At 38.3% G+C, this 16,071-nt stretch overlaps 1 protein-coding gene across 11 annotated transcripts in view; it reads left to right on the top strand.

The window, feature by feature from the left end:
• Positions 1-2,064: 2,064 nt before the first annotated feature.
• The window catches only part of BCL2L13 (BCL2 like 13), an 86,961-nt gene continuing 72,954 nt past the window's right edge, over positions 2,065-16,071 (top strand). For 2 of the 11 annotated variants that reach the window (XM_030321315.1, XM_030321312.1), the window contains exons 1-2: positions 2,128-2,215; positions 13,369-13,539. In XM_030321315.1, coding sequence (XP_030177175.1) covers positions 13,419-13,539 — 121 coding nt within the window. In that variant the 5' untranslated portion in view covers positions 2,128-2,215; positions 13,369-13,418. Of the gene's footprint in view, positions 2,349-13,368; positions 13,540-16,071 lie in introns of all 11 variants that reach the window. The other 9 variants (XM_032593875.1, XM_032593874.1, XM_030321316.2 and 6 more) reach the window with 8 other exon arrangements.

Raw genomic sequence — 16,071 nt, 5'->3', positions numbered from 1 at the left:
GAGCTCCCCCTTCTGGCTTCTTACTCTATTTTATCTATTTATTTTTTAAGGTTTTTGTTTGTTTTGAGGTTTGGGTTTTGTTTTTGTTTAATAATCTATACACCCAACATAGAGTTCTAACTCACGACCCTGAGATCAAGAGCTTCATGCTCTGCCGACTGAGACAGCCAGGCACTCCCTCTATTTTAAATGAGGTTTCCATTTGTTAATTTTCACAATATCACAATATTTTTGTTTTATTATTGAATAATTTCCATTGTGTGAATATGCTTGAAAAAATGTTATTAAAAATAAAACTAGGAAACTAATAAAATATGTAACAGCCAAATGCATGATCCTGGTTAAAACAAACAAACAAACAAACAAAAAAGTTATTGGGGCCCTGGCTGTCTCAGTTGGAGTACGCAACTCTCCATCTGAAGGTCCTGAGTTCACACCTCACATTGAATGTAAAGCCTACTTAAAAAAAAAAAAAAAGCCTATAAAAACCACTACTTGGACATTGAGGAAATTCATTTATTTTTTTTTCTGTAAGTGTTTATCATTGAAGAAAAAAACACAGCAGCAAGTTCTGTGTTGGCTTCAACAAGACCCGATTTTTAACATACCTACAACACTCCAAAATTGAAGTCAACACAGTCATTACTACAAATTACTTGTTGAAACAATCCATCCTGAAGAGAAAGGAAGTTAGGAAAAAGAATTTAAACAATTGGACATTGAAGAAATTTAAATATCAACTGGTTATTAGGTACTATTAGGTAGGTTTTTTTTTTGTTTTTGTTTTGTTTTGTTTTGTTTTTTAATCTGTGTCCTTTTGGATTGGAGACACCAGGAACACCCAGGGTTCCACAGGAACCCTTCAAAAAAAATTTTTTTTTAATTTTATTTAAATCCAAGTTAGTTAACATATAGTGACTCTTAGAGAATTATTGATCGTTTTACTAGCTCACTAAGCTTTTCTTGGCAAATCTGTCCAATTTGTCAACTAATGGCACTTACTGTTCCCTCAGTCACTCAGGCTTAAAGCCTGTTATGACACCAGCTCCAACCTTTTTGCTTCCACCCCCACTCGTCCTCATATCAGTTCAGGTTTTCATCACTTTTTTCCACAACTTTGTTGAGACATAACTCACATACCATACAATTCACCTATTTAAAATGGTTTCAAGTATATTCAGAGGGTGTACAACCATCAAAAATCAATTTGAGAACATTTTCATCATCTCCCTTCAAAAAACGCTGTACTCATTAGCTGTCACTCCTTATTAGGTTTTCATCACTTCTTATCTGGCTCCTTATAACAGTCTTCTAATTCATCATCTTCAGCGCTTTCCTTCTTTCAATTTATTTCATGTACACCAGACAATTCGGTTTCCCTAAAGCATGGTTTAGATATTACACCTTCTTAACTAGATACCTTCTGTGACTCCCCCCAAAGGACATTTGGATTCAAGTAAATAAACACCCATTATTACACATTCTGTTCTGGCATTGTGCTAGGTGCTGTGAGCAAAATGGATATTACTGAAGACTTTCTTTACTGCATAGTGTCTGTGCTTTATGGACCCTCCGCCTAGAATGCCCTCTTTACCCCCACCCACCCGCAACCGCTAGAAAACTTTCCCAACTTTCAAGGACCGTCTTCCCCGACAAATGGCTGCGAACTCTGCAGCTCTCTTGAACTCTCCAGACGCTTCTCTAACCCGTTCGCTTGCACACACTTAAACCTCAATACTTGTTAGCCCAACACATCCCCAGAACGTTCTGCAAAAGGAGCAATGCTCCTTTCCGCGGGAACGGCCAGCCTCTCTCCCCACACGATTGGTTCTTCAATATCCCAATACCCTTTCTCTAGCCATCAAAGACCTCCGCCCCCCGAATCATAGACGTGAGCGACTCCTGGTAAGAGCGGGCTAAGAGAGGTCGGCTCTTCCGGGTCACATCTGCGAAGACATCTCCGGACCTCTATGATTCGCGCTTCCGCTCGGAAGAACAGCACAACCTCTCTTCCGGCGTTCCTCTGCGCTCCCGGCCCGCCCCGACGCTGTCGGTGACGGAAGCACGCCGGGGGTGACCTCACCTTCCAACATGGCGGCGGCGGTAGATTAGGGCCGCGGGTCGAAGCAGCCACCGCCGCTGGGGGACCCTGTCGGAAACGACTGCCGCCGCCGCCGCCCCTTCCATCTCTTCTGGGGCAAGGGGCCAGGGCCAGGTGAGGGGAGTGGGGTTTTGGGCAAGGCAGAGTTGGGTCCTTATCCAGCTCCTCAGGCGGTTTTCACTGGGCAGGAAGGTATCCAGAGACTGTGCCGAACCACTGGCTCCCCAGTGGTTCCGACGACGCGTGAGTGAGTGTCAGTGAGTGTGTGACTGTGAGTGAGTGAAAGAGTGTGTGTGTGTACCGGCGCTCCTTTGCCCGAGGGTTCTCAAAGCATGAGGGGCCCATTTCTTTGTAACCGGACCTGTCCAGCGTGGTCCCACCGCGGACGCTTGTTGAGCGGGGCTTCCTGAGAGGGCTGCCAGAGGCGGAGGAGCTCAGCCCTTGCCCTACACCGCTGCTGTTCCCCACAAAGACCTTCACGTGGAAAACCCGTGTCCATTTTTAGGACCAGGCTGGGGAACGTGGATTTCTTTTTGGTCGAGGGAGAAGGTTTCATGCGATTCGTTTGGAATGGTTGTAGATTAGGTCTGCCAGTCCTAGTTGTTTCTTCTCACAGATTGTTAGAAATTGTTTAGCCTTTATTCACTGCTGTTCTGACACCCCTCATTATTACTTATTTTGCAGAAAAATCTGCTTTCTTATTCTTGGAGGCAGTACAGTTCACACTAAGTCCTTTCTTCCCTTGATTTTTATCCTCTCACTATTCCAAGGAAATGCCAAGTTTCTTTCCTTCATAACCAGCTATGAAGCAGAACTCCTAGACTTTGATTTGAGGCTTTAAACCTGGGTTGAAAATAAGACGGATCTGACCAGTTCACACGCTCCCCAATGGGATCTTTGTCTTAACCACTCCCCGCTCAAGTATTTGTTTGTTTATACAAAATAGCTGTCTCACTGTCTCTATTTAGAAGTTTTAAGCTGAACTGAGGTTAATCTCTAGCCTCTCCCCCCCACCCCGTGTTTGTTTTTTGTTTTTTGTTTTCATGATATAAAGCAAAACAAACATAAAGTCTTTTGCGAAATTGTCAGTAAGATTTCCTCTGGAGGTTTGGTGTAAACCAGAATGTTGATCTCTGCCCTAACTTGTTGTGACCTTGGATGAGTTGCCACACCCTTCTAGTACCTTCTTTTTTATCTCAGAAAATTAAGAAAATGTTTTTGTAGGTAGTAAACTATTTATGCCTCATATACATAATTGGATAAATGTACAGTGCACATCTGCACCTGCAAATTGAACTATTTAAGCCATTTTGGAATATTCTTCCTTTGATAACAGGCCAATAAGGGTTTTGGAAATCTTTACTCTGGTCGGGTACTATTTTCAGTATTTTTTTTTTTTTTTAAATGATTCATTTTTCTCATGCAGGCTTGTACCCCAGCAGTTGAGTTTAGTTGAAGATATAAAGTTGAGTCCAACCAGTTTTGTAAAGGAAAGATATGCTCTCTATCATGTAAGTTAGTCAGTACTAAATACCTTCTATACTAAACTTTAGGACAAATAATTTGCAACAGTAATCATTGTTTTAAAACTACATTTCTCTTATGAAATACTTTAGACATGCAAAACAAGTTTTAAACAGTCAGTCTTGCTTTCTTTTTATCATTGTTTTTCAAATATTTTGATTCATATCTTTTTCCAAATAGTCACCAAGATTTCTTATTTAATATATATTACAGCGTTGAAGGGAGGGGGTTATTTTCAGAGTAGCTGATTATTTAACACCTTTATCAAGATCTAATTAACATACAATTCATCAGTTGCATGATTTAATTTTTTTGAAATGGTTTTTAGTATATTCCCAGAGTGTGAAACCACCAACTCAATTTTGATCACCCCCAAAAGAAACCTTGTAGCCTTTAGCAGTCATTCATTATTCCCCACCTCTGCTAGGTAGGCAAGCATCGCTTTACTTTCTATTTCTATAGATTCACCAATTCTGGATATTTCATATAAACAGGATTATACAACATGTGGTCGTTTGTGACTGGCCTCTTTTACTTTGCATGATGTTTTCAGGATTCTTGCATGTTGTAGCATGTATCAGTACTTATTTTTATGGTCACATAATATGCCATCGGGATATGCCAATTTTCTTTATTCATCAGTTGATGGGCAGTTATTTCCACTATGTGGCTGTTAAATATTATGCTGCTGTAACTGTTCATGTGCAAGTTTTTGTTTAGACACGTGTTTTCATTTCTTTAGCATATACGTAGGAGTGAGACAGAGTAACTGAATTTTATGCCTCCCTTTTACAAAGCTATTTACACATGCATGGGAAGCCTAATTATGTTGAAAGGCAGAGTGAGAGTGAGGCATTCCTCTATAAGTACATTATCTTCATACATTATCTTTGAATGCCAACTGCTGAGTGAAAACATTTTGAGGCAGCTCTTAACACAAGATTGAACTAGAGTATTTCGATTAAGCACGTTTCGGTGTGAAAGGGACTATCTACACTAGAATATTTAGTGTCTGCTGAGTTTTAAAAATGACCCTCGCCCAGTTGCATTTCTCAGTTGGGTGGGGTGAATTTTTTAAATTTAACAATTTTTATTAGGATTATTTAATTTTATTTCTTTTATTTTGGAGAAAGTTCTAGAATTCTATACGGGCTAATAAAGTATGGATTTAAAAAAATATAGTTATTGGACTTAATTTATAGAACTTTAAAAAACTCCCTATTGAAAACACTAGTGAGTCTTGAAACTAGAGATCTGGTAACCCAAAAACGTTGTTAATGTTTACAATTCCAGAGTTTTGATTTGTGATTGAGTTATCTGTGGATTTTTATTTTTCTTTTTATAAACTGGGATTATAGGTCTGTTCAACTGTATTACTGGAGTATGTAACAGTCTTATTACATTGTAATTTTATTTTAGTAGACAGAAATGATCTAAAAACAAAGCTTGAAGTAATTTAATTAAACCATGTTAAATTGTAATCTGTTTCTGTTTTGGCTCTGTGGGGTTTAAAGAATACAATATAGCTATGATATTCTAACTCCTGTGTTGGAGGTGGTACTAGAAATTTGTGTTTTCCATGAACATTCAAGGTGATTACGATCAGACAAGTTTGGGAAACAACTACAAAAAACTCTCATGTTGCTGCAGATTTGCTTTTCATAAGAATTTAAAGTCGAATTTAATAGTTGCTGCCTACCTTCTGGTTGTAGTTCATAAATGTGTTTTAATTCCTGTAGTACTATTGGTGCTAGCATCCTGAAATTTGCACTAGTATTCATTAATAGAAGACTGGTTAAAAAAAATAAAGCAAACTATTTATTGTAAATTGTGGATGTTACATTTGTTACTGGAGGATCATGGATGTTTTATTTGTGCCTAGTTTTGGAGATGTCACCAAATGAATGTATAAACATAGGATTAAGTTACCCTAAGCTTCCTCAGGCTGTCCATCTGGCTGACAACTGCCTGTAATTTAATAGAGGAGCAAACTAAAGGTATAAGTTTGAGAAGGAAACAGGTAGATGACACAGATATATTCAGTGGCTTGTTAGAATTGTGCAAAAGATAGTTTTTATATTTATTTATTTTCTAATTTTTTTTTATTTTTTTTTAACGTTTATTTATTTTTGAGACAGAGAGAGACAGAGAGAGACAGAGCATGAATGGGGGAGGGTCAGAGAGAGTGGGAGACACAGAATCTGAAACAGGCTCCAGGCTCTGAGCTGTCAGCACAGAGCCTGATGCGGGGCTCAAACTCACGGACCGCGAGATCATGACCTGAGCCGAAGTCAGCTGCTTAACCGACTGAGCCACCCAGGCGCCCCTTTTTTTTTTTTTTTTTTTAAGTAAGCTCTATGTCTGACATGGGGTTTGAACTCAGCGACGACCGTAAGATCAAGAGTCACATGCTCCACCAACTGAGCCAGCCAGGCACCTGGATAGTTTTTGTATTTAAAATTGTATTTAAACTTCTGGATACCAAGAATACTTATACCTAATTTGAATTCTAAAGGGTTCTACTGGACAAAATTTAGAGTAAAAGTAACTATATTCTTCTTACCATTTAAAAGGAAGCTTGGGCTGTCTTAGATATGAAATGTACTCTGTGTTGGTCAGGCAGTAGTGGGGTGGACCTGAGCATTGTATTCTGTTTCCAGGAAAGCTCTGGGTGGTGATCTCAGATCGTATTTACCTTTCATCCATTCTTTTTCCTTTTTTTCCTTGCCCCATTCTTAAAATTGACAAATTTGTTTCTTTCAGTACTCTGCAAAAACACCCTGTTAGTCTACCAGTTCTCCCTATTATTGTTGTTAGTGTCTTCACCTCTGCGTTTTTCTCACCCAGTACCTTGCCTGGCATACAGTAAATATGTGTTGAGCAAATGCAAGGCTCAGAGTTCGGAACTGAAGAGGATGTATGTACCTGACCAAGTGATTGCACTGTTAATTAGCTGTATGATTTTGTGTAAATAAATTATCTATTCTTGTTTCTTCATCAATAAATTGAGACTATTACCTTTTCCTTCTAGCATAGAGTATTGTCTGACAACACATGGAAGAGTGCTTTAGAAATAGAGGTCTCATGCAGATGTAATTTATTTCTATTTGTTTGAAATGCAAGAGCCCATTGTGCAATATGGGCTACTCTGCACTACAGAATGTTGCAATGGAAGTGGATGCCCTCTCTTCCCAGAATACCCTTAGAGTACTGACCCTGTAGTAGTGTTGTGGAGTTTACATTTTGCACATTCTCAGTGCCTTTGTTCTGTAATTTAATACAAACACACTAGATGGGTAATAGTGTTCCTAGGGTCTGTCTACTGCACCACCTAACCACAGGCCTGAGTGAGCTGCTTTGTTGCTATACGACTGGAAGCTCATACTATAAGTCTGGCATGTTTAGGTCTGATATGTTTATAACTAGATTCTCTGATACACATTTAAAGCCTAAAAACTGTATATTGAATTTAAATGATTAAAGTTTGTAGTATCATCTCCATTAGTGTCCATCATTGAAAAATGATTGAATAGAATATAACCATCCACCAAATATATGGATGTGTGGATATTAACATGTATACTAGAGCTGAGGACTTTGTTGCAAATAGAATAGTGAGTATGGAAGATGGGAAATTATGAAATCTATGAGTAAGATTGCATTTACGGTTAGGCAATTGGGATTTGTAAGAAAATTTGAAGAGCACTAGGCTAAAAATGAAATTTAGAAATTCAGTGAACTATGCTTTTTCTATGGCATCTGGGTCAGAGAATGACTAAAATTGTCTTCAGATACCAATGCTTGATAAATACAGGAATTTGAATATAACAAATTTGAGAACATGAGTTTTTTATTTAAAGCATTATTCAAAATGTGAATACTTTATTCCTGTTACCAAAAAATTCTGAGACCTTTGTAGAGCTGAAGTTTTGTTACTGATTTGCTGTGCTCTCCCCTCTCTTTTGGAACTTCATAATTTATTCCTTGCTTTCTATATTTATTTATATCTCATTTGACTCCACTTGAGTGTAAACATGCTTAAGACTCTGTGTACAAAAACAAAACAAATGGACTCTCAAACGTTGTCTGTCTCTCTCTGGCCTCTATTCTTTTCTTCTCTTCCAACCCAGGCTCTTTGAAAGAATAGCTTACAACTCCTTTCTCTACGTTTTCACTTCCCATTCATTCTTCAGCTCCCTACCTTCTGCCATTGACCTTGCCAGCCACATAGAACTGGACTTTCAGGGATCATTACCTTGATATTTTCATTCTTTTTGGTGTGTTGTTGCATTTTGTACATGTCTTCACTATCTTCTTGTTGAAGTGCCTCCCCTGATTCTGTGACCACACTCTTTTCTGGTTTTCTTCCTACCTTTCTGACTGTTTCAGTCCTGATTTTAGAGGTCATCTCTGCCAGCTTTTCATCTTTTGGCCACACCTGAAATGTTAGTTTTGCCCTGAATTCTAGTGGTGTTTGTTTTTCAGATTAAACCAGTATATCTCATCATATTTTTTTGAAGTTTATTTATTTTGAGAGAGAGAGAAGGGGAGAGGGGCAGAGAGGGAGAGGAATCCCAAGCAGGCTCTGTGTTGTCACCACAGAGCCCGATATGGGGATTGATCTTGTAAAGCATGAGATCGTGACCTGAGCCAAACCAAAAGTCAGATACTTAACCAACTGAGCCACTTAGGCGCCCCACTCACATGTTTTTTTAAACCATGTCTCCTTTTGGTAAATAAAAAATTCTCTGGCTCCTATTCTGATGGTAGTGCTTGGGGTAGGGAGTGATAGGTGTATTTATTCTTCCCTCCCATCCCTGCATGAAGTCACTGTTACAAAGAAGGTTGAAGATTTACTGAGCTTTATTTTCTATACTTTTAATCAGGCAACAGTAGGTAATATTTCCTTCTCCAGTGTGAAACTATCTATTGAATATGGGTTTTGAAATGTAGTACTCTTTCTCACTCCTTCTGGAAATTTTGACACTTCTACCTATAGGAAGTCACTAACTCTCCATTCACTCTCCTTAGATAATTTCTTTGACTTGTATCTATGTAGAGCACAATTTTGTATCTCCAGTCCAGAACTCTTAGTATAAGACTTGTATGTCCAACTACTTGTACATCTTCACCTGGACAACTCACAGGTATTTTGAAATTCAGTATGCCCTAAAGTGAACCTGTTATCCTCTCCTAAGCCAGCTTTTCCTATATTACCTGATTTGAGAAATAGGAATAAACACTACTTTCAGGGCACTTCAGTCGGTCAGGTGTCCAACTCTTAATACCACCTTGAGTCATAGTCCCAGGGTTGTGGGATTGAGCTCTGCGCTGGGCTCTGCACTGAGCATGGAGCTTGCTTAAGATTCTCTCCCCCCCACCCCGCCTCCCTCTCACTCCCCCTCCCCCTTCCCCACTGCCCATCTCCCCTGCTCACTTTCTAAAATAAAATGAAAAAAATTTTTTAAATACCACTTTCCATATACTGCCTAGATTACCCTTTTATTGAGTTAGCTAACAAATCTTTGAAACTTTTTATATTTTTCCTATTTATCCCCCTTTCTGTTGTTCCTGCTCTAATTTATGCCTTCATACATCTCTTGTTTAGATTATTCCTATATTTCCCTAACTTGTGTCCTTTCCTCCAATTTCTATCTTTAATACCTCCTCCAGGATGATTTTTTCTAAAATATAATCTGTTGGGGTGCCTGGCTAGCTCAGTTGTAGAGCATCCAACTCTTGATATCAGGGTTGTGAGTTCAGGCCCCACATTGTGTGTGGAGCCTACCTTAAAAAAAACATACAAATATACATGTTTATATGTGTATATATATATACATATATATATGTGTATATATATATATACATACATATACACATACATATATGTATGATCTCTTGATATGCTTTTCTTGCTTAAAACCCTTCAATAGTTGTAGTAGTGTTTAGCCTGTTTTACATCATGATCTAATTTGAAAATCTAATGAAAGAAATGGAATGATTTTTCTCTCCAGAAAAAAAATGCACATGCACATAGAATTTGCATTTAGGGGGTTCATTCATGAATATGGTTAAAATAATTCCTTGCTTATAGGATAAAACCTAAACTTCCTCACATCCCATAGCATAAAAAGCATACCAAATGCTGACTGCTGCTTACTCCTGCTAAACCTCATCCCCCTTGTATCTTATGATTTAGCCATGTTAAATTCCATGGTTTTTATGTTCTATGCTGTTTCAAAACATTCCTGTGCTTTTTTTCTGGTCATCTTCACATCTGAATTCCTTCATTCCATCCCCCTAAACTGGTTCAGTTAGTGAATATCTACTCATGTTCCAAGATCGGTTCATATTTTACTTTCTAAAGCCGTTCCTGGTTTCTACTTTTTCCCTGTCCCAGAGAGACTCTTTTGGGTTGCCCTTCCCTACTCTGGATACTGACTTGTATCATAGAATGTTATTGTTATTGGTATTTTTTGTTTTCTTTTACTTGGTCAAAAACTCCAGAGGGCAGATGATTTATCTTAATGCCTGGAGAGTACCTTGTATCTTAAGAAATAAGTGTGTGTTGAATGAACACAAAAAATTATCAGAAGATACTGTCTTCTGTTTCAGGAGGTATAATTACTAGGTTGATATGTGGACTTTGCAGAATTTGAAGATTTTTCTAAACTAAATTAATAATCTTCACATGAAAGTAGTGTATTAAAATTGTTGAGAAACTGCCTTAGAAGTTTTAAGAAAATTAGGTTCCAGTCTTGGCCCGTGTTCCAGTTACATCTTGGTTGCCAACAACACAAAGTGATTTTAGCTTATTTAAGCAGAAAAGGAACTTATGAAAAGGGCATTGGATAGCTCACAGAATGGACGGGAAAGCAGGAAGGAACCAAGGGAGACTCGGCTGCACATTCAGCCAGGGTCAGGCCAAGGAATAGAAGAGATAGGACGTTGCTATTGGATCTGCACCACTGCCTCTGCTGACCTAGGACCACAAGCTTATCCATGAATTATCATTACATGTCTTTCCAGATTCTAGATCCTAGTGTGAGTCTCTGACTTGGCTGACGCTGCATGCCACAGAACAGAACAGGAGAGAAAAAGTCTAGTTGTTTTAGTTTTTGTAGTGGGGTTGGGAGATTTGTTTCCAACCAAGATTGACACAATGTTGGATACATAGGAAATTGGGTTCAGATGGCAGGCAGGAGCTAAACAACAACAACAAAAACAACAACAACAACAAAAACTGAAGTACAGCACTGCTGCTAGTTAATCCCTGGCTGATAGGCCTCAGAAAACTTATTTTATCTCTATGGGTATCCCTTTTCATATTTTTAATTTTGAAATTCTGTCTTCTCACCATTAAATGGTAACAGTGTAAAAGTATGAAATATTTGGTAAAACACCAGGTAAGAACATAGTGGTTGTGGCTTTCATTTCTGTGAAGTAAAGTGTAACACTTTTTCCCTTTCTTTGGAGTATGTATTCGTAATTTTGAAATACCTTTTTGAAGTTCATAAACTTCTAAAGTTGAGCAGGGTAGTCCAAGGCCTGTTGTTTGAATTATTGTATGTTTTGGTATAATTTGGTAGCACTGTTCCCTGAAGATGGGAAACAATAGGGATTTTTAAATGTTGAACTAAGATTTCTTTTGACAGCCTAAGTGAATACTGATAATAGCAACCATAAATGCATTTTTTAAAGTTTATTTATTTTTGAGAGAGCATGAGCAAAGTGGGGGAGGGGCAGAGAGAAAGAGAATCCCAAGCAGGCTCTGTCCTGTAAGCACAGTTTCATCCCGTGAACCATGAGATCAGTACCTGAGCCAAAATCTAGTCGGACGCTTAACTGACTGAGCCACCCAGGCACTCTCATTTTTTAAAGACCGTATTTAACCATTGAAAGCATGTTTTTATGCTATGTTTCCTTTTTATCTCTTTATATAGTCACTGTTTTATTTTGTGTATCTCAAATCCTGCATGTATTTTTTCATTGTTTGTCAGTCTTGGACATTTCTCTTAGTTTGTTTCTAGATCTTAAATTTTGTCAACGTTGCTTGTCTCTCTTTTTTTTTTTTTTTATATTTATTTATTTATTTTGAGAGAGTGTGTGAGCAGGGGAGGGGCAGAGAAAGAGAGGGAGAGAGAGAATCCCAAGCAGGCTCCTCACTGTCAGTGCAGAGCCCAATGTGGGGCTTGATCCCAGAAACTGTGATTGTGATCTGAGCCGAAATCAAGAGTCAGACACTTAACCGACTGAGCCACCCAGGCTCACCCCCTGCCTGCCTCTGTCTTATATTGTTAGTTATCTGGACCTCTTTTTCTTTCCTTCCTTTTTTTTTTTTTTTTTTTTTAAGATTTTATTTATTTATTTATTTATTTATTTATTTTTCTTAGATTTTATTTAAATGAAATATTTTATTTTATTCTAAGTCATCTCTACACCCAACATGAGGCTCGAATGTACAACCTTGAGATCAAGAGTCGCATGCTCTGCCAACTGAGCCAACCAGGCACTCTTGAACCTCTTTTTCTTTTACTGAATATTTCTTGCAATCTTGAAGCAGTTAGTATTTTTTTTTTTTAATTTTTTTTTTCAACGTTTATTTATTTTTGGGACAGAGAGAGACAGAGCATGAACGGGGGAGGGGCAGAGAGAGAGGGAGACACAGAATTGGAAGCAGGCTCCAGGCTCTGGGCCATCATCAGCCCAGAGCCGGACGCGGGGCTCGAACTCACGGACCGCGAGATCGTGACCTGGCTGAAGTCGGACGCTTAACCGACTGCGCCACCCAGGCGCCCCAGTTAGTATTATTTAAGTAGAAAACAAAGTTATTTGCAAACTTCTTATTATAATTTTTTATTTGAAACAACTGTTACGGTACATGGTAGGTACAACAGCTACTAAGTCTGTGTGAAGAGGTAAAAGCTGTAGTTATATTAATTAGGGTACATGTTAATGAAGAGATTTCAGAACGAAGTGCCTTAAATAATAGTCCAGAGGTGGTTGGTTCAGGCCGGCAGGGCGGTTCTGCTACACATGGTCACTCAAGAGCCCAGTTCCTTTTCTCTTTACCATCCCCTACGGTGGGGTCCTTGTTTGCATGTTAGAACGGGTATCTGCCATATTCACATTCCAAACCATAGCAAGGAGGAAAGAGAAAGTAAGGAGAGACCCACAGATTGTACATATAACTTCTCATATTCCCCTCACCCAGGCTAATCATATGGCACATTAAGCTGCTAAGGAACTGGGAAATGTGGTCTGCAGTTGTGTGGCCATGTGTCTAACAAGACTAGGAGGGTTTATTTTTCTTTTAATTTTTTTTTTTTTTTTTACGATTTTATTTTTAAGTAATCTCCATACCCAACATGGGGTTCAATCTCACAACCCTGAGATAAAGAGTCAGTTCTACTCATTGAGCCAGCCAGGTGCCCCTGGGAGGTTTTATTATTAAAAAGAAATAAGAGAACATATATTGGGGTGGGGGAAGTGGGGACATAGCCAGTTTTTTTGCCACATAGGTGAAAACAGAGAAACTAGGGAGAGATAGAGAAATTTGCCTTTGATTTGAAATTTGAATTAATAAATTCCCACTTGTAAGTAAACTAAAGTTACAATTTTTAAAGATTACTGAGAAGAATAGTCAAATATTTATTTTGGTATCTAGTTGAATAATTGGAGTCCATGGGGAAATGTATAGCATGTAATAAACTTTAAACTGAAAAAATACTTTTATGTTTTAGGTTTTACACATCCATAAGTAGACCTTTTTGGAGCTCTGCCAGCAAACTCAATGGCGTCCTCTACTACTGTGCCTCTAGGATTTCACTATGAAACAAAGTATGTTGTTCTCAGCTACTTGGGACTCCTCTCTCAGGAGAAGCTGCAAGAGCAACATCTTTCCTCACCCCAAGGTATTATCTTTGGCTTATGATGGTTCTGTTGAGTACTAATAATTACTTCATATTTAAAAGTACATATATTTAAATAATTTATATCTGTGGTTATAAGATCAAACAATACTAATAATTTTTTTAAAGAATAAACCCTTATCCCATCCCTTCCCACCCCCTGATCCATTCTCAGAAAAGACTTTTAATGCTTTTTAAGAGCATGATAATGTAAATGACTGCTGTTGGTACATGTAAAAATGTACTAAGTACCTGTAAATGAACAGAAATCTACCCTTCTTTAGAGATTTTATACTTAACAAGACATAGATTAGAATTACACAATTATGTTAAAACTTTTAATATAGGGGCGCCTGGGTGGCGCAGTCGGTTAGGCGTCCGACTTCAGCCAGGTCACGATCTCGCGGTCCGTGAGTTCGAGCCCCGCGTCGGGCTCTGGGCTGATGGCTCGGAGCCTGGAGCCTGTTTCCGATTCTGTGTCTCCCTCTCTCTCTGCCCCTCCCCTGTTCATGCTCTGTCTCTCTCTGTCCCAAAAATGAATAAACGTTGAAAAAAAAAAAAAATTTATAAAAAAAAAAAAAAAAAAAAAACTTTTAATATAGTTTCTTGAATTGACTTTTTTCAAGGATATTAGTTTTTTAAAAATTTTTATTTTTTCAATTTACATCCAAATTAGTTAGCATATAGTGCAACAATGATTTCAGCAGTAGATTCCTTAATGCCCCTTACCCATTTAGTCCATCCCCCCTCCCACAACCCCTCCAGTAACCTTTTGTTTGCTTTCCATATTTAAGAGTCTTTTATGTTTTGTCCCCTCCCTGTTTTTATATATTTTTGCTTCCCTTCCCTTGTTTTCATCTGTTCTGTGTCTTAAAGTCCTCATATGAGTGAAGTCATATGATAGTTGTCTTTCTCTGACTAATTTCGCTTAGCATAATACCCTCTAGTTCCATTCATGTAGTTACAAATGGTAAGATTTCATTCTTTTTGATTGCCGAGTAATATTCCGTTGTATATATATACCACATCTTCTTTATCCATTCATCCATCAGTGGACATTTGGGCTCTTTCTATACTTTGGCTATTGTTGATAGTGCTGCCATAAACATTGGGGTGCATGTGCCCTTTCAAAACAGCATACCTGTATCCCTTGGATAAATACCTAATAGTGCAGTTGCTGGGTTGTAGGGTAGTTCTATTTGTAATTTTTTGAGGAACCTCCATATTGTTTTCCAGAGTGACTGCACCAGTTTGCATTCCCACCAGCAGGGCAAAAGAGATCCTTTTTCTCTGCATTCTTGCCAACATCTGTTGTTGCCTCAGTTGTTAATGTTAGCCATTCTAACATGTGTGAGGTGGTATCTCATTTTGGTTTTGATTTGTATTTCCCTGATGATGAGTGAAGTTGAGCATTTTTTCATGTGTCGGTTGGCCATCTGGTTGTCTTCTTTGCAGAAGTGTCTATTCATGTCTTTGCCTATTTCTTCACTGGATTATTTGTTTTTTGGGTGTTGAATTTGATTAAGTTCTTTATAGATTTTGGATACCAACCCTTTATTTGATGTGTCGTTTGCAAATATCTTCTCCCATTCCCTCGGTTGCCTTTTAGTTTTGCTGATTGTTTCCTTTGCTGTGTAGAAGCTTTTTATTTTGATGAGGTCCCGATAGTTCATTTTTCCTTTTGTTTCCCTTGCCTCAGGAGACATATTGAGTAAGAAGTTGCTGTGGCCAAGGTCAAAGAGGTTTTTGCCTGCTTTCTCCTTGAGGATTTTGATGGCTTCCTGTCTTGCACTTAGGTCTTTCATCTATTTTGAGTTTATTTTTGTGTATGGTGTAACAAAGTGGTCCAGGTTTGTTCATCTGCATGTCGCTGTCCAGTTTTCCCAGCACCACTTGCTGAAGAAACTGTCTTTATTCCACTGGATATTCTTTCCTGCTTTGTCAAAGATTAGTTGGCCATATGTTTGTGGGTCCATTTCTGGGTTCTCTATTCTGTTCCATTGATCTGAGCGTCTGTTTTTGTGCCCTCAAGGATATTAGATTTAAACAATAGATTTATGTATCTGATAGGCTTAAGAGAGTTTTTAGCATAATTCTTTGTATTGTGAAGTTGTATGTATTCTTCTGTAAATAGTTTACCAAATGAAGCTTAAAACAGTTACTGGAGTCTAAATTAGCCTTCTTCATAAGATACAACATCATCATAAATGTTCTTTTTTTTTTTAATTTTTTAACGTTTATTATATATTTTTAAGAGAGAGAGAGAGAGACAGAACACAAGCAGAGGAAGGCAGAGAGAGAGGGAGACACAGAATCTGAGGCAGGCTTCAGGCTCTGAGCTGTCAGCACAGAGCCTGACGCAGGGCTTGAACTCACAAACAATGAGATCATGACCTGAGCCGAAGTTGGATGCTTAACCGACTGAGCCACCCAGGTGCCCCTAATACAGTATTTTTAAAGCAACTTTATAAAATATTTAATTTAGAGAAGTGTCAAGTCTCTTTGCACAATCACATTAGTAATGTCTGTGATTTT

Source organism: Lynx canadensis, chromosome B4, assembly GCF_007474595.2.
Source record: "Lynx canadensis isolate LIC74 chromosome B4, mLynCan4.pri.v2, whole genome shotgun sequence".
Lineage (NCBI taxonomy): Eukaryota > Metazoa > Chordata > Mammalia > Carnivora > Felidae > Lynx > Lynx canadensis.
The sequence above is the reverse complement of the archived record's forward strand: the minus strand, read 5'-3'. Positions and strand labels throughout refer to the sequence as shown.